The sequence below is a fragment of the Zootoca vivipara genome, chromosome Z2 (genome assembly GCF_965207765.1).
Source record: "Zootoca vivipara chromosome Z2, rZooViv2.hap1.1, whole genome shotgun sequence".
NCBI lineage: Eukaryota > Metazoa > Chordata > Lepidosauria > Squamata > Lacertidae > Zootoca > Zootoca vivipara.
Genome location: NC_142585.1, coordinates 45789580 through 45812079, shown reverse-complemented (window position 1 = coordinate 45812079; position 22500 = coordinate 45789580). Strand labels below are relative to the sequence as shown.

The window sequence follows — 22500 nt, the reverse complement described above, 5'->3', positions numbered from 1 at the left end:
CAGAGAGTGGTAGGGGATGCTTTATCCCACGTTGATGGCCTTCCCTGGTGGACCGCTGGAATGTGGAGTTAACCAGGGCTATTGACTGTTTGGCTCCAAAGCGCCCTCTCCTAATGCATTGAGCCCGGACAGCCCCATGTTTTTCCACGGATCTGAGGGCAATGAAACAATCGCTGAGACGGCTAGAACGCCGGTGGCGGATAACTCATTCTGAAGCTGACCGGACACGGGTTAGAGCTCATGGTCGAGCCTACCAAGTGGCGGTAGCGACGGCGAAGAAGACTTTCTTCACCGCCTCTATTGCATCTGCAGAAAACAGCAGCAGGAGACTCTTTCAAGTGGTTTGCAATTTAGCTGAACCACCTGCTCCATCGGGGCCCAGTACGGGCCACATGATCTCCTGCAATGATTTTGCAAAGTTTTTTTGCAGATAAATTTGCTCAGATTCAGGAAGAGGTAGACTCCACCGTGGGAACAGGGCCGGGGCGAGGGAGTGCTAGAGTCCTGTCTAGTCATGTTCTATGGGATCAATTCCAATCTGTTACCTCCGTGGGTGTGGACAGGCTGCTTGGACGAGTGAAACTAACCACCTGTCTCCTTTATCCTTGCCCATCCTGGCTTATAAAAGCTAGCTGGGAAGGGCTGGGCGATGGGCTTCGCGGGGTGGTGAATGCTTCTCTCCATGAGGGAGCCTTACCAGATCCGCTGAAAGAGGCGGTTATTAAACCGCTTCTTAAAAAAACCATCTTTAGATGTGGCCAATATGGCCAACTATTGCCCAGTCTCAAATCTTCCATTCTTGGGCAAGGTGATTGAGCGAGTGGTTGCTGAACAACTCCAGGCACGCCTGGCAGAAGCGGACCATTTGGATCCCTTCCAGTCGTGATTCAGGCCTCATCATGGGACTGAAACTGCCTTGGTCGCACTGGTTGATGATCTCCAGCGGGCTAGGGACAAAGGTGAGAGCTGTTTCCTAGTCCTGCTGGATCTCTCAGCGGCTTTTGACACCATCGACCATAACATCCTTCTGGACCGTCTAGAGGGGTTGGGAGCTGGGGGCACTGTTATACACTCGCTTGGACTACTGCAATGCACTCTACGTGGGGCTACCTTTGAAGGTGACAAGGAAACTACAACTAACCCAGAATGCGGCAGCTAGACTGGTGACTGGGAGCGGCCGCCGAGACCACATAACACCGGTCCTGAAAGACCTACATTGGCTCCCAGTACGTTTCCGAGCACAATTCAAAGTGTTGGTGTTGACCTTGAAAGCCCTAAACGGCCTCGGTCCAGCATACCTGAAGGAGCGTCTCCACCCCCATCTTTCTGCCCGGACACTGAGGTCCAGCGCCGAGGGCCTTCTGGCGGTTCCCTCATTGCGAGAAGCCAAGTTGCAGGGAACTAGACAGAGGGCCTTCTCGGTAGTGGCGCCCGTCCTGTGGAATGCCCTCCCATCAGATGTCAATGAGAAAAACAACTACCAGACTTTTAGAAGACATCTGAAGGCATCCCTGTTTAGGGAGGCTTTTAATGTTTAATAGATCACTGTGTTTTATTATTCTGTTGGAAGCCGCCTAGAGTGGCTGGGGAAACCCAGCCAGATGGGCGGGGTATAAATGATAAATTATTATTATTATTATTATTATTATTATTATTATTTGGATTTTTCGCTAGATTTTCGGGGTCAGCCTAGATGACCATGGAGACCCATTTCAAATAATCCCCTTTTAACATGGATTTTTCACTAGATTTCCGCATTCAGCCTAGATGACCCTGGAACGCCGTGTCAAATAATCCTCTTTCAACATGGATTTTTCTCTAGATTTCCGGGGTCAGCCTAGATGACCCTGGCACCCCGTGTCAAATAATCCCCCTTTTAACATAGATTTTTCACTAGATTTCCAGGGTCAGCCTAGATGACCCAGGATCCCCATGTCAAATAATCCTCTTTTAACATGGATTTTTCGCTAGATTTCTGGGGTCAGACTAGTTTCAAATCATCAGATTTTTACATTGATTTCTCCCTGGATGTTCGGAGTCAGTCTAGATGACCCTGGCACCCCGTGTCAAATAATCACATTTAACACTGATTTATCACCACACCTTCATATAAGCCGCCTCGGTCTCAGTGATGGTCCGGTCGAACTCGTTACGCGACGCCATCTTGCGGGCCAGGCTCTCATTGACGCGCGACAGCTTGTCCGTCAAGACGCGGATGTCGTTCTGGAGTTTCGCCTTCTCCTCCTCCTCTTGGCGGATCTGCTTGCTCAGCTCGTCCCGCTTGATTGACAGGTCCTCAATACCTGGAGGGAGGAGATTTAATTCAAGATTCTAGTCCTCAGTGCTTGGATTTAATTCAAGATTCTAGTCCTCAATACTCATTTAAATCAAGATGCCAGTCCTCAATGCTGGGATTTAATTCAAGATTCTAGTCCTCAATGCTGGGATTCAACTCAAGATTCTAGTCCTCAATATTGGGATGTAATTCAAGATTCTAGTCCTCAATGCTCACATTTAATTCAAGATTCTAGTTCTCAATGGCTGCATTTTATTCAGGTTTCTAAGGGCTCTTTCCGGCCCTTAGTAATTAGCTGAGTATTATTTGTTTGATATTATTAATTAATATGATTATTAATATAATATAATATAATATTAGTTATTAATCTTTTTGAAACCTAACCTCTCCGATCCGCACGGCCAAGCTCTTTCCGGCCCTTATTGATTAGTGGAGTTCTTATTTGTTTAATATTATTAATTAATATTAATAATTATAATAGTTAATAATCAATAATATTAATTTTTATTAATCTCATCCGTCAATTACTATTCTATATGATCTCCCTGGAAAAGACCCTGATGTTGGGAAAGATTGAGGGCACTAGGAGAAGGGGACGACAGAGGACGAGATGGTTGGACAGAGGACGAGATGGTTGGACAGCTATCAACATGAGTTTGACCAAACTGCGGGAGGCAGTGGAAGACAGGAGTGCCTGGCGTGCTCTGGTCCATGGGGTCACGAAGAGTCGGACACGACTAAACGACTAAACAACAACAACATGATCTCATATACATATTATTTACTATCCCCCCTGAACCCGGTGGCCAGTAGCAACGCGGCGGCAGCCCCTAAAGCCGCACGGCAATAGCAACGCGTGGACGTCCCCCCCGCAGCCTTAGCCCCGCCCCTTCCCTGCATCTCACCACCTTCGACCCCTCAAATTAGCAACGCGTGGACTCAGCTAGCACCCTCCAGTCCAGTTGGCCACAGCACTCCGCCTCCAGCCAATCAGCGCCACAGCGCGCCGCCACCGACGTCGTCGCCCTAGCAACGCGACCTACTCCTCTCTTAGGTGCCTCGGCTCGAGTAGCGAAGCGAAGGCCCCGCCCCTTCCACGCGTCACTCCGCCTCCGACCCCTCAAACTTCGCGGCCAATAGTAACGCGCGGACTTCCCGCCCGCAGCCTAGCCCGCCTCCCATGAATCACGTCATGACGCCTCCAACCAATCAGCGCCGCCGCGCGTCGCCAGCGACGTCGCCGCCCTAGCGACGCGGCCTATTCCTGCCGTGGGCGCCTTGGCTTCGAGTAGCGAGGCGAAAGTCCCGTTCTTCCGTAGCGCATCCCTCACATTTGACCAGCTCGTTGTTGTAGCTCTGCAGGGCCGCGCCTTGCTGCGTCATCGCCGCCGCCGCCGCTGCGTCGCCTTGTCGACCGCCGTTGCCGCCGCCGTTCCGCGCATGCGCGGAGGCGGGGACTAGTCTTCCTCCGGGTCACCGCCGCCGTTCGGACGAGGCATGGAGCTGTCGGCGGCGTGGAGCGCGCTGAGCCGCGGCCTGGTACCCCCGGAAGCCTTGGGGATGGAGGTGGGAAAGAGGTTCGGGGGCTTAGAGGCCAAGGGGTTGGGGGGCTGAAAGGGAAAGGGGGAGGGGATAGAAGGGAGGGGGCTGGAAGGGGGAGGGGAAAAGAGGTTCGGGGGCTCAGAGGCCAAGGGGTTGGGGGCTGAAAGGGAAAGGGGGAGGGGATAGAAGGGAGGGGGCTGGAAGTGGAAGGGGGAAAGAGGTTCGGGGGCTCAGAGGCCAAGGGGTTTCGGGGGCTGAAAGGGAAAGGGGTTCGGAGGCTGAAAAGGAAAGGGGGCAAACCTTCCCTGAACTATAATTCCCCCTTCCTTTCCAGGCACTGCCGCCGCGCGACGACTCCGACCTGCGCCTGGCCTGGGACGCCCTCCGGCGCCACGGCCTGCAAGACGCCCTGGAAGAGTGGTTCCTTGAGGTCCTCCAGAAGGACCTTCAATCCCGAGTGGGTCCCGAGTTTTGGCGCTGCGCAGCAGCAGCAGCACCCGGTGAACCGCAGCACGCCTCTCCCCTCCCAGACGCCTTCCGCAAGCTGGAGGAGCACTTGGCACCGTACCTCCACAGTGCCGCCCTGCTGGAGGAGTGGGAATCCGAGGGTGCCACCACCGGGCGCCTGCGCAGGAAGCTCGACACCCTCCTGCGTGCCGTAGTTTTCCGGGTGCCTGGCGCCAAGCTCCAGGAAGCACTGGGCGAGCTCTATGGGCGCAGCTTCCGGATCTTCATGGTGGGAAACTTAACGCGGGAGGAAGCAGAGGCAGTGTGCCAGTACGCGGGAAGCGTAGCGCGCCTGGAGGAGCTGAACGGCATCCTGTGAGTGGTTTTGCGATGAGTAGATTTTAATAGGAAAATAAATGAAAAAGACAGATAGAAAATACATATACTGTAAAACGTAAACAGTATAAAATATTAATGAATGAGAATGCTACAAATAAGGAATATCAAACTAAAAATATTAGTATAAATAACGTAATCAATGGATGTGAAATAAAACACCCTACTTCTTCCCGCCCTAATTCCCTTCCTTCCTTCCTTCCTTCCTTCCTTCCTTCCTTCCTTCCTTCTCTGTTTCTCTGCTTCCTTCCTTTTTCCTGTCTGCTTCCTTCCTTCCCTCCCTCCCTTCATTTCTCTTCCTTGCTTCCTTTCCTTCCTTTCTTCTTTCCTGCCATTGTTTTTTTCCTTCCTTCCTTCTCTCCTTCCCTCCTTTCTGCTTCCTTCCTTTTCCTGCCTCCCTTTTTTCTTTCTTTCTCCCTCCCTCCCTCCCTCCCTCCCTCCCTCTCTTCTTACCCTTCCCTCCTTCCTTCCTTCCTTCCCTGCCCCTCCTCCCTCCCTCTCTTATTTCTTACCCTCTCCTTTCTCCCCCTCCCTCTCTTCTTACCCTTCTCCTCTCTCCCTCTGCTTCCCCTCTTCCCCTCTGCTTCCCCTCCCCCCTCCCCCCTCTCTTATTTCTTACCCTCTCCTTTCTCCTCCACCCTCTCTTCTTACCCTTTCCTTCCCTCCCTCCCCCTCCCTCAGGCACCGCCTCCAGCTCCTGGAGCGCCTGGCCACGCCCGTAGTCACCGCCCTCCTCCACAGTATGATCGCTGAGCGCCTGGAGTCCACCTGCCGGGGATTGTTCGAGCGCTCCTTCCTGGCCGACTTCCACGTGGTGAGGTGGAAGGGGTGGGGCTTCCAGGGACAGTGGGCGGGGCTCCTTTCACACCTCTTCCTCCTTCCCTCCAGTGGATCGAGCGTGTAATTGGCCGGCTCGACTAGTTCCCCCTCTCACACTTCTCCCTCCCTCCAGTGGATCGAGAGCGTGATTGGCTGGCTCAGCTGGGTCTTCCTGCAGGGGAGTGGGGATTCCGGGGCAGACCCCACCCTCCACCGCTGGCGTTGCCACGTCCAAATGTTATTCTACCGCCTCTACACCGCCCTGCGGATCGAGGAGCTATTTGGCATCATCCGAGGTGGGTTATGAGTTCGAGTCCCTCCCTCTCCGGAAGCTTCTGCCGAGATCTGCTTCATTCATTCATCAGTTCTTTTCATTCAGATTTCCCCGACTCGAAGCCGGCCATTAAGGACCTCAAGTTCTGCCTTGAGAGGACCAACCAGCGGCAGAACCTCCTCAGCTCCCTGAAAAGCGCCCTGGAGATGCGGCTCCTCCATCCCGGTCTGTCTTCTTTTTTTAAAGAAAAAATTCAATAATTTATTGATATTTTATTAATTTTTATTAATTAATATTTTATTAATTGGTTTTTATGCTGAAGAAATGTGAGAAATAGCGAATAAATATGTTAATATTTTTAATATAAACATATTATAAATACATTATATATTTGTTAATTTATAGTATATTTTATTATATGAACGTATAACTTATATTAATATTATATATCAATAAATAATACATATAATACATAGTAATATACAGTACACCTAGTATATATTATACCAATATATAATTTATAATATCTATATATATAAAAATGTAAAAATCGTGAAACTGCATTTTCCACTTTTCTCCGTAACTGCTTGACCGATCGTCCTGAAATTTTGACACAACAGTCCGGGCCACTCCCCGAGCGGGAATCCCTCAAATCACACACCTGGGCAGGTATAGACCTGGTTTTCCACCAAGTCAAACAGCGCCCTCAAGTGGCGTAATGCCCTCCTCCACCCCCTCCCTTTCTGTGAAATCTAAGCCACACCCACAAACCAAATGACATCATCAACCAAGCAACTGAAACCACCAAGTCGGCCATTATCAGACCCCTAGGCCCGGGGGGGGGGAACCCACAGCAACGCACTTGGGGGCGCGGCAAGGGGTTTTTACTTTACAATTTAGCACCACTACCCCCCCCCAAAAAAAATCCCCCACCAAATAACCAACATTGCCAAGTGGAGGTAGGGGCCTGCCTGGGGGGGTGGGGTGTCCGAATAGAGGGCAGGGATACGTAATGGGTCAGAACAGGGTGGGGGGAGAGACAGGGATGAAACCTGCCCTCTCCACAGTATCTTGCCTTGACTCAGGGGGACTCTGAGGCTCAGGGGGTTCTGAAGGGGGACTATTACCCTCCATTTCACAGACTAACGCACAGCAACGCGTGCAGGGCCAGCTAGTATATTATATATTTAATAAACTAAGTAAATTTTATTAATCTTAGTTTAATTAAGCTGATTAGATATTATTTGATTTATTTCCCCGCCAGGGGTAAACACCTCGGACATCATCACCCTCTACATCTGTGCCATTAAGGCGTTGCGGCAGCTGGATCCCTCAATGGTTATCCTGCAAGTGGCTGGGGAGCCGATCCGGAAGTATTTAAGGTGGGGGCACCTCAGGGTGTTGGCTGGGGTGCCGAGGGTACCCAAGGGTGCCGGGTGGGGCTGAATTCTTGGGAGAAGGAAGCTGCGCGTGTCACCTCGTGGAGGTAGGGCACCCAGGGATGCTGGCCTGCAGAGCACCCAAGGTTGCCGGGGTGGGGCTGAATTTCAGGAAGAAGAGAGTGGCGAGTGTCACCTCGTGGGGGGGCGGGGGTCACCCTGTGGGTGAAGGCATGGCAGCACCCGACTAAAACTGGGTGCTCCCCCGGCGCAGAACCCGCGAGGACACCGTGCGGCAGATCGTGGCAGGCTTGACGGGCGAGGGCTCCGGTGACCTGGCCCACGAGCTCTCAAGGGCCGACCCCGTGACCCTGGACAACGGGCAGGAGAGCGATGAGGAGGCCGGCGGTGAGCCTGAAGATTGGGTGCCCGACCCGGTCGACGCCCACCCAGGTCGGTTTTGGGCGGGGGGGAATTGGGGTCTCACCATAGTCCCTCTTTCCTGGCCGTCCATCACGGGTGGGGGCACCCATCTCTCATAGGCGGAGGCACCCATCTTCCACAGGTGGGAGCGGGCCTGTCTCTCACAGGTGCGGGCACCCGTCTCCCACAGGTGGACACCTGTCTCTCATAATGTATAAGCTTCAAACTACATCTCCCAGAATCCTCACCTGTATTTCTCGCAGGTGGGGGCACCCCTCTCCCACAGCCGGGCACCCATATTCTATAGGTGGGGGCACCCATCTCTCCCAGGACTCATGGGTGGGGGGTGGCACCCGTCACTCACCCTCTCCTGGGCCGGCCTCCCCGCAGCCGGAAAGCCCCACGCCAAGCGCCGCTCGGCCGACATCATCACCCTCCTGGTCAGCATCTACGGCAGCAAAGACCTCTTCATCAACGAATACCGGACCCTGCTTGCCGACCGGCTGCTGCACCAGTCGAACTACAGCGCTGAGAGGTGAGCGTGGTTCTCCTTACGGTCGTCCAGACTGACCCCTGGGGTCCCGCCGGAGCCTGAGAACTCGCCTCTCTTCTCCGCAGGGAGATTCGGAACGTCGAGCTGCTGAAGCTGCGCTTTGGCGAAACCCAGATGCTGTACTGTGAGGTTATGTTGAAGGTGAACTAACTTTCACGCAGCGGGGAGTTCCACAGATCCAGCCCCAAAGCACTGCATCCTTTTCCCCGCTCTGAATTTCCCATCGCTCATGCAGCGGGGAGTTCCACCGATTAATCCCCAAACTTTCCCTCTCTGAATTTCCTTCCTTACTACCTTTCACGCAGCAGGGAGTTCCACAGATCAAGCCGCAAGCCCTTATTTTATTTCCCTCACACACTCCCCTAAATTTCCCGACATTGCTACCTTTAACACAGCGGGGAGTTCACCAAACTCTTATTTTATTTCTCCCACCCCACCCCTAAATTTCCCGTCCTTGCTACCTTTCATGCAGCGGGGAGTTCACCAAACTCTTACTTTATTTCTACCAGCCACCCTCCTACATTTCCTGACATTGCTAGCTTTCATGCAGTGGAGAGTCATGCTGATTTTTCAATTTCGAATCTTCTTTTTCCGCGCCAGGACATGGCGGACTCTCGCCGGATCAATGCCCACATCCGGGACGAGGAACAGAAACTTCCGGAAGGGCAGAGTCCCCCCTTCCCCTTGGCGGCGACCATCATCTCCAGCGAGTTCTGGCCGCCCCTCAAGGAGGAGAAGCTGGAGCTGCCAGCCGAGATCTGCGCCGCCATGGATGCCTATGCCCGGAAGTACGAGAAGCTCAAGGTCAGGCGGGTTCCGGGTTCGAGTCTCGAGGCAGGCGGGCATCTTGATTCCTGGAGAGTAACATTTGCCCTCCTTAGGCCATGCGAACGCTGAGCTGGAAGCACCACTTGGGCACGGTCTGCCTGGAGGTGGAGCTGGCCGATAGGACCCTCTCGCTGTCCGTCACGCCGGCCCAAGCAGCCATCATCCTCCACTTCCAGAGCAAGGGTGAGTGAGGGGGTGGGGCCTGTCCCTGCTTGATTGACGTATCCTGCGCCCCGCCTCTTCCTGTCCCTCAATCGATTCCCTTCCCTGCTTGATTTACATATTCCGCATCCCGCCTCTTCCTGCCCTGCTTGATTGACATCTCCTTTTCCCCGCCGCTTCCTGCCCTCTTTGATTGCTACCGCCCCGTCTCTTCCAGCTCTGCTCGATTTTCATACCCTGTGCCTTGCTTCTTCCTGCCCTGCTTGGTTGACACATCCTTTTCCCTTCCTTCCATTCTTGATCCTGGGCTTGATTGACATTTCCTGTTCCCCGCCTCTTCCTCCCCCTTGAGCAATCCTCTTTCCTGCTTGTTTGATATATCCTTTCCCTGCCTCTTCCTGCCCTCCTTGATGGCCGTATCATTTTCCCTGCCTCTTTCTGCCCTTTTCAATAGACATATCCTTTCCCCCGCTTCTTCCTGCCCTCCTCGATTTGCCACACCCTGTCCCCTGCCTCTTCCTGCCCTCCTCAATGGACATATCCTTTCCACCACCTCTTCCTTCCATTCTTTTTTTCCAAAATAAATATCAAATTTTGCAAATATCAATTCAGCATTTAGTCAGATTATACATATTTATCGATTTCCCATGCTTCAGACTCAGACTGGCTGATCCTGGCCTTGATTGACATTTCCTATTCCCCCCCTTTTCCTATTCCTCGAAGGTCGCCCTTTTCTGCTTGATTGACATATCCTTTCCTCCACCTCTTCCTGTCCTCCTCGATGGCCACATCCTTTCCCCCACCTCTTCCTCCCCCTCCCTGCTTAATTGACAGTTCTTTTCCCCCACCTCTTCCTGCCCTGTTCAATTAACATATCCTTTCCCCTCGCCTCTTCCTGCTCCTCTGCCTCGCCTCTTCCTGCCCCCAATTGACATATCCTTCCCCCCCCCTCTTTCTGCCCCTGTCCCACCCCTTCCTGCCAGGCACCTGGACCCTGGAGGAGCTAAGCTCCGCCCTCAAGGTCCCGCCTGCCTCCCTGCGCCGCAAGCTGGCCCTGTGGCTCCAGCAGGGGGTGCTGCGCGAAGACCCCCCGGGTACCTTCTCTGTCGTCGAGGAGGCGCCCAAGGAAGCGCCCGACAAGGTGGTGCTGGTCGAGAGTGATGAGGAGGGCGACTCGGCCATGGCCTCCCAGGCCGACCAGAAAGAGGGAGAGCTGCAGGTATTGACGATTGATTGATTGATTGATTGATTGAGGGATTGGATTGGATTCGCTGTCTGGGCTCCTTCCACCAAAAGGGGATTTGATTTGACTGGCAGCCTCCCCTTCCTCTGTGTTTTGATGGCTTTATCCATCCGTCAATTGATTATTGATTGATTCTTGATAAATCTATTTTTTCATAATAATAGCCTCAGGGTAACAGTGCCAAATTAGGACACAGTTTGATTTGTGAATTGGTTGATTGATGGGCAGCCTTCCCTCCCTCTGTGTTCGGATGGGTTCATCCATCCGTCAATTGATTCTCGATCAATCTATTTTTTCATAATCTTTTTTATTTATAATTGCCTCAAATTTGATTCCCCCCCCCCAAAAAAAGCCGTCCCTCGACTGGATCCTTAGCTCTTTTGCAGCTAGAACGGACCTTCTAATCGAAGGATGGATTTTCTCTGATTTTCCCGATCAATGGATCCCTCCCCAGGTCTTCTGGACCTACAACCAGGATGGGATCTTTGATTTTTTTTCAAGCCCTCCCTCGACCGGATCCTTAGTTCTTTCGCAGCTAAAACGGACCTTTTGATCGAAGAATGGATTTTTCCTGATTGATTGATTGATCGATCCCTCCCCCCCAGGTCTTATGGACCTACATCCAAGATGGGATCTTTGATTATTTTTTCAAGCCATCACTCTATCAGATCCCCAGCTCTTTTGTAGCTAGAACAGACCTACAGGTGAAACTCGGGGAATTAGAATTGTCTAAAAGTGCATTTATTTCAGTAATGCAACTTAAAAGGTGATACCAATATATGAGATAGATGCATGACATGCAAAGCAGGATACGTCAAGCGTTTATTTGGTGTAATTGTAATTATTTGTCGTTAGGCGGGTCAATTATAAATGGAATGTCATTAATGAAATGTCATAGTGATGTTTATTTTTGTTTATTTTTGTATGATTGTAACTATTTGTTTTATTCCTGTGGAATTTCCAAAAGAAAGCATTTGTAAATTCAATGCAGTTTTTGTCGATATTCTAATTTTCCGAGTTTCACCTGTAGACGAACCTTTTCGATCCAGGGATGGATTTTCTCTTATTTTCCTGATCGATCGATCCCATGTCCTTGGGACCTCCCTCCAAGATGAGATTTAAAATATATATATATATATATTATTTTTTAAGCCATCCCTCGACCAAATCCCCAGCTCTTTCGCAGCTAGAATGGACCTGTTGATCGAAGGATGGATTTTCTCTGATTTTCCCGATTGATCATTCGATTGATCCCTTCCCCCCCTAGGTCTTCTGGACCTACATCCAAGCCATGCTGACCAACTTGGAGAGCCTCCCCCTCGAGCGGATCCACAGCATGCTCAAGATCTTTGTCATGACCGGCCCCATGGTCAGCGAGATCGACCTCCGCGAGCTCCAGATCTTCCTCCAGAAAAAGGTCCAGGACGAGCAGCTGGTCTTTTGCGGCGGAGTCTACCGCCTCCCCAAGGCCGGGAACTGAAGTGCCGGGTGCAAATTCCCCCACGGGGGTGAGGGACATGGGTGTGAGGGATGACACGGGTGCTGTCTGTTCGGGGACCCCGGCGTCCGAGGGAGCCGGGCGCTCAAAGGTGCGCCACACAATAATGGCATTTGTTCGCAGTCAAGCGCCTGCTCTTTTCCTTTGAGAATTTATTGATTGCAAAGTAAAAAGTAAAAACAAATATAAAACCACACATTTGTTTCTTCCTATTTTTTCTTTTTGGCTTTGTAATAAAATAAAAGAATAAAATAATGCATAAAGAATAATAAAAAGAAAGGAAAAGTCAAGAAGGAAATGCAAAGATGCAGGGAAAGAAGAAAAAAGGAAAAATGCAAAGAAAGGGAGACAGGTAAAGAAGAAATAAAGGTATAATACTACGGTATTTATAAATAAATTAGATAGATATTTATATATAAATATGATAGATGGATAGATAGATGAATTAAGGAAGGAAGGTAGAAAAAGATAGATAGATTAATTAAGGAAGGAATGCAGGAAGGAAGGGAGAAAAGGATAGATAGATAGATCTATCTGCACACACACACACACACAACTCTGCTTCCGGGAACCTTGTGACATGCCCAGGCCTTATGACATCACGGTGTTCCGGATCCCCAGGAGAGGGACGCCCGGCCATGTTGCTGCCGCTGCTTCTGCTGCCTCTGCTCTTCCTATTGGTGTCGCCGGGTAAGACCAAAATTTTGGGGGGGAGGGGGGACTCAAACCCGCGACGCCCGTTCACCACCCCCTTGCTTTTTTTACGCCCGCAGCCCAGTCCCCGCCACCCGAGCTGGACCCCTACTCGGCCTCAGAGGAGCCCGACGAGATGGACCCAGAGCCCGCTGAAGGAGGAGGAGGACCTTGGCGCGGAACCGAGGTGGGTGCGAGAGCCTGAGCTGCTGGTTTTCCGCTTGCAGGGACCACCCCCCGAACGCAGTTCTCTCTCCCCACCAGGCGTGTTCGGTAGCCTTCCCCAAATAATAATAATAGTAATAATCTAGATATGCAGATAGGTGGATTACAAGTTGTAATAATAATAATAATAATAATAATAATAATAATATAGATATGCAGCTAGGTGGATTACAAGTTGGAATAGTAATAATTAGAAATGCAGATAGGTTGAATATAAGTTGTAATACTACGACTACTACTGCTACTACTAATAATATAGATATCCAGGTATGTGGATTACAAGTTGTAGAAGTAGTAGTAATAATAATAATAATATAAATACAAATATCCAGATAGGTAGATTACAAGACTTCAAGTTCTAATAATAATAATTACAAGGTGTAGTAGTAGTAGTAGTAGTAATAAGACAACAGGAAAAGGATAGAAAAGGAAAAAATGCAAAGAAAGGGAGGCAGGAAAAGAATAAAAAAGGAAAAATAAAAAGGAAAAATTTCTCCCCTGAGCTGCTGGCTTGCAGGGACCACCTCCCAAATGCAGCTTTTTTTTCTCCCCCCGCCAGGCACTGATTGATTTCCCGCCGAGGGGACGCAGGAGGAAGCGGGAGCTGGCGTTCCTCGAACATGCGCCCCACCGGGTGAGTATCACACCCCACCCCACCCCCCGGAAAGAGGCGCTGGGTGCCGGGTGGCTGCTCTACGGTTCCCTTCTTTTCTCACCCCGCAGGTCCCCATCCAGCACCGCCGGGTTGCCGTCGCAAGTAAGGCTGCCAGGGAGTGGGTGTGAAAGGCAGGCCGCCGTATCCGTTGGGAAGGGCGCGGGTTCGAGTGTCAGATAGGGGCCACCTTGGGTTCAAATTTGGACCAGGGGACCGGATGCGAAACACAGCCCTCTGCAGAAATTCGATGGGGATCCTTAAGAAGGGCGCCGGTTCGAGTCTCCAGCTTGAGCTGACCCTTTTGGGTTCAGATCTGGGCCGCCTTGGGTTCAAATTGGGGCCGGAGACTGGGTACGAAAAGCAGGCCGTCGTAAAAATTTGAGGGATATCCTTGGGACCGGGTGTGAGAAGCAGGGTGTGGGTTTGAGCTTTTGCTGGCCCTCTTGGGTTCAATTTGGGGCCAGGGACCGGGTGCGAAAGGCGAGCCTGCCATATCAATTGGATGGCGATCCTTGAGAGGAACGCGGGTTCGAGTCTCCAGCTTGATCTTGGGTTCAAATTTGGGCTGGGGATCGGGTTCGAAACACAGCCCTGCCGTATCCATTGGATAGTAATCCTTGGGGTGGGCATGGGTTCGAGTCTCCAGCTTGATCTTGAGTTCAAATTTGAGCTGGGAACCGGGTGTGAAAAGCAGCCCTCCGCCAAAATTCGAGGGCAGTCCTTGGGATGGGCCCATGTTCGAGTCTCCAGCTTGATCTTGGGTTCAAATTTGGGCCGGGGACCAGGTGCGAAATGCAGGCCATCGCAGAAATTTGATGGGGATCCTTGGGAAAGGGCGCGGGTTCGAGTCCCCAGCTTGAACCGGCTCTCTTGGGTTCAAATTGGGGCCGGCGGGGAGGGGAAGCGGTGCGGGAACCTTAGCGTGGCGCCCGGTTTCCCCGCAGTGGCGCCGCCGGAGGAGTGCGATTGCCCCGAGACACTGGCCAAGGGGACAATGGTGGCCATTGTGTCCGTCTTGGCCTTCCTGGGCTTCTTCTCGACCTCCGTCTTGCTAGTGGTGGCCATCTGCCTGCTGCGCATGGTGGACCGCCAGCGGTGAGTTCCACAGGACGATGGGGAAATTGAAATAAAAGGAACAATAATCTGGATAGGCAGATAGGGGGATGGCAAGTTGTATAATAATAATAATAATAATAATAATAATAATAATAATAATAATAATAATAATAATAATGACATAGATATATAGATATGCAGGTAGGTGGGTTGCAAGTTGTCGTAGTAGTAAAAATACCAATAATAATAAAAATACTATAGATATGCAGATAGGGGGTTGCAAGTTGTCGTAATAATAATAATATATAGATATACATATGCAGATACTCTGTGGACGTGTCTTGAACAGATTAATCCACTTTCCATTACTTTCAATGGGAAAGTTCGCTTCAGGTTAAGTACAGACTTCCGGAACCAATTGTGTACTTAAACTGAGGTATAACTGTAGGTGGGTTGCAAGTTGTTGTAGTAGTAGTGATAGTGGTGATGATGATGATAATGATAATGATGATGATAATAATAATAATAATAATAATAATAATAATAATAATAATAATAATAATAATTATAGATAGCAGATAGGTGGATTACAAGTTGGAATAATAATAATATAGATATACAGATAGGTAGATCACAAGTTGTAGTAGTAGTAGTAGTAGTAGTAGCAATAATAATAATAATATAGATATCCAGATAGGTAGATTACAAATTCTAATAATACTAATACTGATATCTGGATAGGTACATTACAATCATAATCATAATGATAATATAGATATCCAGACAGGTAGATTACAAGGTGTAATAATAGTAATAATAATAATAATAATAATAATAATCTAGAAAGGTAGATGACAAGTCATTCTAAAAATTTTAAAAAAAATACCCAGAAAGGTAGATTGCAAATAATAATTGGGGGGGGGGGAGAGAGAGAGGAAGTGGAGAGCCCACTTCCTGCCTGTGACATCTCTATGATTTTAACCCTCCGTCTGCCTTCCAGGAAATCGGGGAAGGACGCCAACGGCGCCAGCATAGCCAAAAGACCCCTCCCTCCACTGCCGTGAGTCCGGCCCTCCGGGGGCGGGGCGGGTGAGGGTCAAAGGTCGGGGCGGGTGCCCAACTGAGCTCCTCTCCCGGTGTGATTGCAGCCCGCCCCGCCCGGAGCGCGTCTACTTAGCGTCGAGGGCCACGCCGGGGTATGAGCGGCTGGTGGCGGCCACCCCGTGAGTAGCTGCCCCTCCCCCGTCCCTGTCCATCATTCTGGGTTTCAGGGGGTGGGACCAGATGACCATCGTCCCATACCTATTAATCATTCTGGGATTCAGCTTGAGGACCATGGTTGTACCGTACCTGTCAATCATTCTGGGATCCAGGGGTCAGGACCAGAGGACCATGGTTGTCCTGCCCCTGTCAATCATTCTGGGATTCAGGGGGCGGGGCCAGGGGGCCATGGTTGCCCCGTACCTGTCAATCATTCTGGGATTCAGGAGGTGGGACCAGAGGAACATGGTTGCCCTGTCCTGGGAAATGTAGCACCCTGTCCCCCCTCCTTCCAGGCGTACCCCGGACGGGGCCTACCTGAGCCCGGACGAGTTGAACCCGGGTCCCAGGTAAGTCTGCGTCCCCTCACCCCCACCCCATCCCCCAACGCCTGGGCTCCCCCCCGGACGCCCCCCTCACCCAGCTCCTCCTCCATTTCCCAGAGTCCACCAGGTGCCGACTTACCAGAAGATGGGCGTCTACCAAGCCGCCGGGTCTCAGTCACCGAGGAGCAAGTTAGTAGTGGGGGTGGGGGGTGGAGGACCCGCCTTCCCTGTCAATCAAGCCAGGGTTTGGCGGGTCAGGATAGATGACCCAGGGAACCCTTCCCTGTTTCCAGGGCTGTTCCGGAGAGCGAATACATCACCGTCAATCCGGCGCCGGGTTTTTCCAGGTGCGGTCTCCCCCCCCCCCCCCCGGTTCTCTTCCATTCTATATTGGCTCTGCAAAGGGCATATATATATATACACACACACACACACACATACAGTGTATCTCTATGTAGATAGATAGATAGATAGATAGATAGATAGATAGATAGATAGATAGATAGATAGATAGATAGATAGATATCTGAATATATTTATATAGATATCTGAATTTTAGATCTGTCGTTCCCCTGTCCCTATCTCTGGGTATCAATTATCAATATCAGCCGATTAATGAGACTGGTATATAGATATAGAAATATATAGTCATATATTTCACACTTCCTCCTTCCAGCCCTGCTCCGGAGAAGACGTATTCTGGGGCCGGAAAGATCCGCCCCGGCGCCGAGGGCGAAATCTACGGCACCCCAGAGGGGACAAAGCCGGAGCGATCGTACGTGGGCGGAGAAAATCGCTGGGGGGGGGTGTAGAAGGGGAAGGTTTTCCGGGGTCAGGGGAACTCTCCCCCCCGAAGGTGGATAAGAAGGGGGTTGGGCAGCATGGCTTTTGGGCCCAGCTGGGGGTTGGGCCAGATGACCCCGGGGTCCCTTTCGGGTGCGATGGCTCGGCCGTCCTGTGAATCTCGACTGATGGGCCTGTGATGTTTTTTTTCTTCTTTCCCTCCCTCCCTCCCTCCCTCCCTCCCTCCCTCCCTCCCTCCCTCCCTCCTTCCTTGCCTCCCTCCCTCCCTCCCTTTCTCCTTTCCTTCCTCCTTGTTTCCTTCCTTTTCTTTCTTCCTGCTTCTATTCTTCCCTTCTTCTTCCCCCCTTCCCTTTACTTTTTCCTGTTTTTTCCCTTTCCTTCCTTCTTTCCCTCCTTCCCCCTTCTTTCTTCCACCTTCCCTCCCTCTCTTCCTCCCTCCCTCCCTCCACTTCCTTCCCTCCCCCTTCTTTCCCTCCCTCCTTTCTTACCCTCTCCTCCCTCCCTCCCTCCCTCTTTCCTTCCTTCTCCATACCTCCCTCCCTCCTTTCTTACCCTCTCCTCCCTTCCTTCCTTCCTTCCCTCCCTCCCTCTTTCCTTCCTTCTCCTTCCCTCCCTCCCTCCCTTTCTCCTTTCCTTCCTCCTTGTTTCCTTCCTTTTCTTTCTTCCTTGCTTCTATTCTTCTCTTCTTCTTCCCCCCTTCCCTTCTTTCCTTTTTTCCTGATTTTTCCCTTCCTTCTTTCCCTCCTTCCCCCTTCCCTCCCTCCCTTCTCCCTCTCTTCCTCCCTCCCTCCCTCCCCCTTCTTTCCCTCCCTCCTTTCTTACCCTCTCCTCCCTCCCTCCCTCCCTCTTTCCTTCCTTCTCCATACCTCCCTCCCTCCTTTCTTACCCTCTCCTCCCTTCCTTCCCTCCCTCCCTTCCTCCCCTCCCTCTCTCTACTTCCTTCCTTCTTCCCCTCACTCCCTCTTTCCCTCCCCTTCCCTACTTTCTTCTTCCTTCCTTCCCTCCCTCCCACCTTCCTTCGTTCCCTCCATCCCTCCCTCCTTCTTTTGTTTCTTTCCCAGAGGCCAAGCTTCCCCGATTGCCGAGACACCAGTTTCCGGGTGAGTCAGTCGCCCTCCTCGAATCCACAGTTTTGGAAATAAATCCCGGAATGATTAACAGGGAAGGGGACTCAGGGTCATTTAGCCCCACCCCACTGAATCCCGGAATGATTGACAACTGTCGTTCCACTTGCACCCATTTCACAGGCGGGAAAATCACATTTACGAGGAAGTGGAATGAGAGGGCGCCTATGGAGATGGACGTATTTTTCGACAGGGCCTGGAGGGCACCGCTTGGGGAACGGCCTGGGGCTCCGAATAAAGCTCCACTTTTATCTCTTATGTTTGTCCCGTGTCTTAATAATTTTTTTTTAATTTAAAATAAACTTTATTTCATTTAAAAGCACATACAAAAACAAAACAAAACACAAAAACAAAACATACATTCATAATATAATATCAAACTAAATCAAATCATAATAAATCAGGGTGAAATCATACTCAAATCATATTTAAATCATATATGAAAGAAAATTATAAATCATTCATACAAAATTACATACTTGACAACACTAAACAACAAAAAAAGAAAGAAAATCCCAATCCTTGAATTTATAACAAGTTAAAACAAACATAAGAGAAAATTTAGGGTCTTAGGCCCTCTATTCCCCCCCACCCCTCTAAAAAAAAGGAAATTGACTTCCAGTCACCTTATACTCTGGTCTGCAATTGTTCTTTATATACACACACCTTTTCCCTATCTTCCTTTAATGTCTTTTATTTTCGTGTCTTTTATATATCTTTTATATATCTGTCTTTTTTGATATTGTTTAAGCAGGCTCCAACTTTTTTCTAAACTTGCCTCCTTTATGCCTTTTACCCTGCCCGCTCTAATTGATAGATTTTGGTATGTTACTATCTTTTCCACCCATTCCTCCTTTTTTGGTATTCTTTAACTTCTCCAATTTGTTGCGACAAGTAATCTGCCGGCCGCTGTCGCATGCATGACTAAACATCTATCCTTTGCCTTTATTTCATTGCTTAATAGTCCCAATAAAAACATTTCCGCGTCCTTTTTGAAAGGGTATTTAAAGATTTTTTTCAGTTCATTATATATATCATCCCAGAACTTTTTAATTTTTTTACATTGCCACCAGATCTACATTTGTGTTCCCAGTTCTTCTTGGCATCTCCAGCATGTATGACTTACTCCTTTATACATTTTAGCTACTTTTGTGGGTGTCATATACCATCTATATTGAATTTTTTAAAAAATTTCTTTTAAATCAAAATTTGATACATATTTCAAATCCCGCCTCTACAAATTTTCCCATCTATCAATTGTAATATCCCTCCCAAAGTCTTTAGCCCACTTAATCATTGTATCTTTCATCATTTCATCTTTGGTTTCCCACTCTAATATCAATTCGTATAAATTTTTGATATATTTTCCCTTCCCTTCTAACAGACTATTCCCAAATTTGGACATTTCCTTCTCAAATCCCACCTTTTTATTTAATTGAAATCGTTGCCTGATTTGAAAATATTGTAGCCATACATTACATAAATTTTTGATCTCATATTCTTTTAATTTCCAATCCCCCCCCTATATCTTCTAATAATTCTTTATATATTGGCCATCTTATACCCATATTGACTTTTTTTACCGATATTATTTCAAATGGCGACACCCACCACGGCGTTTTAGGTTCCAGTGTTTTATGATACTTTTTCCAAATTTAATATAACGATTTCCTTATTATATTATTCATAAATACGTTATGATTTTCCATTTTATCCTTTAACATGTAGAGATGCCAACCAAAGCCCAATCCAGCTCCTTCCGAATCCAATAGCAAATTATTTTTAAAGTCCATCCAATCCTTTATCCAAACCAGCCCTACCGCATCATGGTAAATTTCTAAATTTGGTAGGCCGAATCCCCCTCTTTCTTTTGAATCAATCATTCTTGCTCTTTTCCCATTTAAATAAATTATGTTATTTCTTTCCGCCAATCTTTAAAATCCTAAAACTGGTAGATTTTGAAATAAATATACATATTAATTTGGGCAATAATTTGGGCAATTAAAATGAGTCTTAATAATGATGATGATGATGCCAGTAGGGGGGGTTATTGGGTTTTTAACTCTGATGGTATGTTTTGTGGTTTTATATTTTGATTTTTCTTTTGCGAACCGCAATAATAATAATAATAATAATAATAATAATAATAATAATAATATATTCAAATAGTATATACATTCAAAAAATAAAAACAGCAATAATAATATAAAAATTCAAATAGTATATAGATTCCTACAGTATATAAATTCAATAAATAAAAATAATATATAAATTCAAATAGTATATGAATTCAATAAATGACTATAATATATAAATAGTATATAAATTCAAATAGTATATAAATTCAATTAATAACTTATTGAATTTATATACTATGATTATAAACTGACCGAAAATCACTGAATATGTGGCTTTAAATGGGCAACTACTGTATCACAAGCAGGCCTATTTTATTTATGTAATGATTTTGTTGTAAGCCAAAAATGACTTATCTTCTGAGTTAGCCAATAAAACTCTGAGACAAGAGGAGTTAGGAGTCCATTATGTTTATTGCAAAGCAATAAGGTTACAGTCGAATTTTTTCGGAATACTGCAACCCCGCCCAAAGGTCAGGCGGTATTTATAACATTTAAGACAAAGGATTTCAATTTAACCAATCACATAAATAATCACATTATTTCATATTTAATATTCATCATCTCATTTCATATTTCATTACCTAATCTAATTGGTTGTTTAGTTGTGTCTGACTCTTCGTGACCCCATGGACCATAGCACGCCAGGCACTCCTGTCTTGCACTGCCTCCCGCAGTTTGGTCAAACTCATGTTCGTAGCTTCGAGAACACTGTCCAACATCTCGTCCTCTGTCGTCCCCTTCTCCTAGTGCCCTCATCTTTCCCAACATCAGGGTCTTTTCCAAGGATTCTTCTCTTCTCAGAGGTGGCCAAAGTATTGGAGCCTCAGCTTCACGATCTGTCCTTCCAGGGAGCACTCAGGGCTGATTTCCTTAAGAATGGATAGGTTTGATCTTCTTGCAGTCCATGGGACTCTCAAGAGTCTCCTCCAGCACCATAATTCAAAAGCATCAATTCTTCGGCGATCAGCCTTCTTTATGGTCCAGCTCTCACTTCCATACATCACTACTGGAAAACCATAGCTTTAACTATACGGACCTTTGTCGGCAAGGTGATGTCTCTGCTTTTTAAGATGCTGTCTAGGCTTGTCATTGCTTTTCTCCCAAGAAGCAGGCGTCTTTTAATTTCGTCACTGCTGTCACCATCTGCAGTGATCAAGGACCTAATCTAATACGCATGTGCAATAAGCATTGCTAACTAAACTTTGATTCTTACTGTGATCTGTTACATATTGTTAGTTTGCATGTATGGGAACCTGTGTTACGTGTGGATGTAACAATTTATGTTCTAGTTTATGAATTGCTTCTTTGTGATTTACGTATTAGCTGACCTATCCCAGTAGGGACAGCTTCTTGCTGAATCATCAGTTTCTTTAAAGCAACAGGTTACCATAATTCACTAATAAAAGCATATTCCAGGATTTATAGGGAATTACATTATTACCTTAATTGGGGCCCTGCTACATTCCTTCCTTTGACTTCAAGCTAAAGGTGCGAGATTACTCGCACCGATCAGCTTGACACTTATGTAACTCATTCAGCTTGACCCTCAGGTAACTCATCTTGACCCTCCTGAGGCAATTGTTTGATATTGCAAAAGTAACTGCTTTTGGGCCATGTTTTTGGACTATGTTGGGAAGGATTTAAATACAAATTGTCATCAAAATTTGGTACTGGGTTGGCACCATTCCTTTTAGCCAATAAGACCAGTGCAATCCCCCTACTAACATCCAAAAATGTATAGAATTGCTATTGCTCTATTTGGATGAGGGCGCTAAAAATAAGGGAGTCTTTTAGAGAGCAAACCAGCTTCCGGAGTGTGACGTAGGGATCCTGATGGTACAATGTCTATTCTAAGTCAAAGTCTTGGTCCTAAGCACACGTCCTGGTGCTCACAGACCAAAGGTGAATCCAAGGAACAAACCCCCCAGCAATCGCAGTCTGTGGTCAGCAAAAGCAGCAAACAGTCCTCGCCAGCGCGGTGTCAATGGCTCATCCATCCACAGATTCAGCCAGATGTGTACTGGTGCAGAGGCCATCAAAGGGGTATGCCCAAGAACGCACCTGGGGAGAAAAAGAAACAAAACACGGCAGAGAGAGACTGTACATGGTGATGTAATGCATGTCCCCCAACAACCACCAGCCCACTGTTGACCCACAGGAGAAATTTGGAGGGTCTAGGGAATATCTGCAAACAGGGCAATGGGGTCTGCGAACAGGGCAATAGGGAGAAGCTCTGACAGAGCTAGGTTGCTTGACAGAGCCAAGCCACTGAATTAGGTTTAGAGCCATCGGTTGGCAACTCTCATTGTTCTACACTCCTGTGGCGGCCAGCTTGGCGGGTTTGCCAACTCCGCTCTAT

The 22500-nt window shown here is 48.3% G+C and overlaps 3 protein-coding genes across 7 annotated transcripts in view; 2 read left to right on the top strand and 1 right to left on the bottom strand.

Annotated features, from left to right (window-relative positions):
- Positions 1-3748, bottom strand: part of SSNA1 (SS nuclear autoantigen 1) — a 5085-nt gene extending 1337 nt beyond the window's left edge. Inside the window, exons 1-2 of the mRNA XM_060270616.2 lie at positions 3628-3748; positions 2104-2303 (exon numbers count right to left, since the gene is read on the bottom strand). Coding sequence (XP_060126599.1) covers positions 2104-2303; positions 3628-3679 — 252 coding nt within the window. The 5' untranslated portion in view covers positions 3680-3748. The remainder of the gene's footprint in view (positions 1-2103; positions 2304-3627) is intronic.
- Positions 3723-12056, top strand: ANAPC2 (anaphase promoting complex subunit 2). Of its 2 annotated transcripts, XM_060270614.2 has the most exons (13): positions 3723-3862; positions 4173-4660; positions 5363-5495; positions 5634-5796; positions 5880-5999; positions 7039-7156; positions 7428-7606; positions 7967-8111; positions 8195-8270; positions 8730-8933; positions 9011-9140; positions 10103-10338; positions 11630-12056. In XM_060270614.2, the coding sequence occupies exons 1-13, from the start codon at positions 3794-3796 to the stop codon at positions 11840-11842; spliced, it is 2274 nt and encodes a 757-aa protein (XP_060126597.1). In that variant the 5' UTR covers positions 3723-3793; the 3' UTR covers positions 11843-12056. The 2 variants fall into 2 exon arrangements, with proteins under 2 accessions (XP_060126597.1, XP_088521159.1); XM_088665033.1 differs by lacking the exon at positions 10103-10338.
- A 269-nt stretch (positions 12057-12325) lies between these two features.
- On the top strand, positions 12326-18261 carry LOC118078511 (uncharacterized). Of its 4 annotated transcripts, XM_088665034.1 has the most exons (13): positions 12326-12550; positions 12634-12740; positions 13338-13412; positions 13502-13535; positions 14378-14528; positions 15490-15549; positions 15638-15712; positions 16046-16099; positions 16193-16264; positions 16369-16422; positions 16752-16850; positions 17941-17979; positions 18127-18261. In XM_088665034.1, exons 1-13 carry the CDS (start codon positions 12454-12456, stop codon positions 18158-18160), a joined length of 951 nt encoding a protein of 316 aa, XP_088521160.1. In that variant the 5' UTR covers positions 12326-12453; the 3' UTR covers positions 18161-18261. The 4 variants fall into 4 exon arrangements, with proteins under 4 accessions (XP_088521160.1, XP_088521161.1, XP_088521163.1 ...); XM_088665035.1 differs by lacking the exon at positions 16369-16422; XM_088665037.1 differs by lacking the exons at positions 16193-16264; positions 16369-16422.
- Positions 18262-22500: the final 4239 nt, after the last annotated feature.

Bases quoted from the DNA above. Each gene is read 5' to 3' on its own strand.
- ANAPC2 (XM_060270614.2), top strand. From the start codon at position 3,794: ATGGAGCTGTCGGCGGCGTGGAGCGCGCTGAGCCGCGGCCTGGTACCC. The intron at 3,863-4,172 runs GTGGGAAAGAGG...CTTCCTTTCCAG, and splicing joins CGGAAGCCTTGGGGATGGAG to GCACTGCCGCCGCGCGACGA. The intron at 5,797-5,879 runs GTGGGTTATGAG...CTTTTCATTCAG, and splicing joins GCTATTTGGCATCATCCGAG to ATTTCCCCGACTCGAAGCCG.
- LOC118078511 (XM_088665034.1), top strand. From the start codon at position 12,454: ATGACATCACGGTGTTCCGGATCCCCAGGAGAGGGACGCCCGGCCATG. The intron at 15,713-16,045 runs GTGAGTAGCTGC...CCCTCCTTCCAG, and splicing joins CGGCTGGTGGCGGCCACCCC to GCGTACCCCGGACGGGGCCT. The intron at 17,980-18,126 runs GTGAGTCAGTCG...CCCATTTCACAG, and splicing joins GCCGAGACACCAGTTTCCGG to GCGGGAAAATCACATTTACG.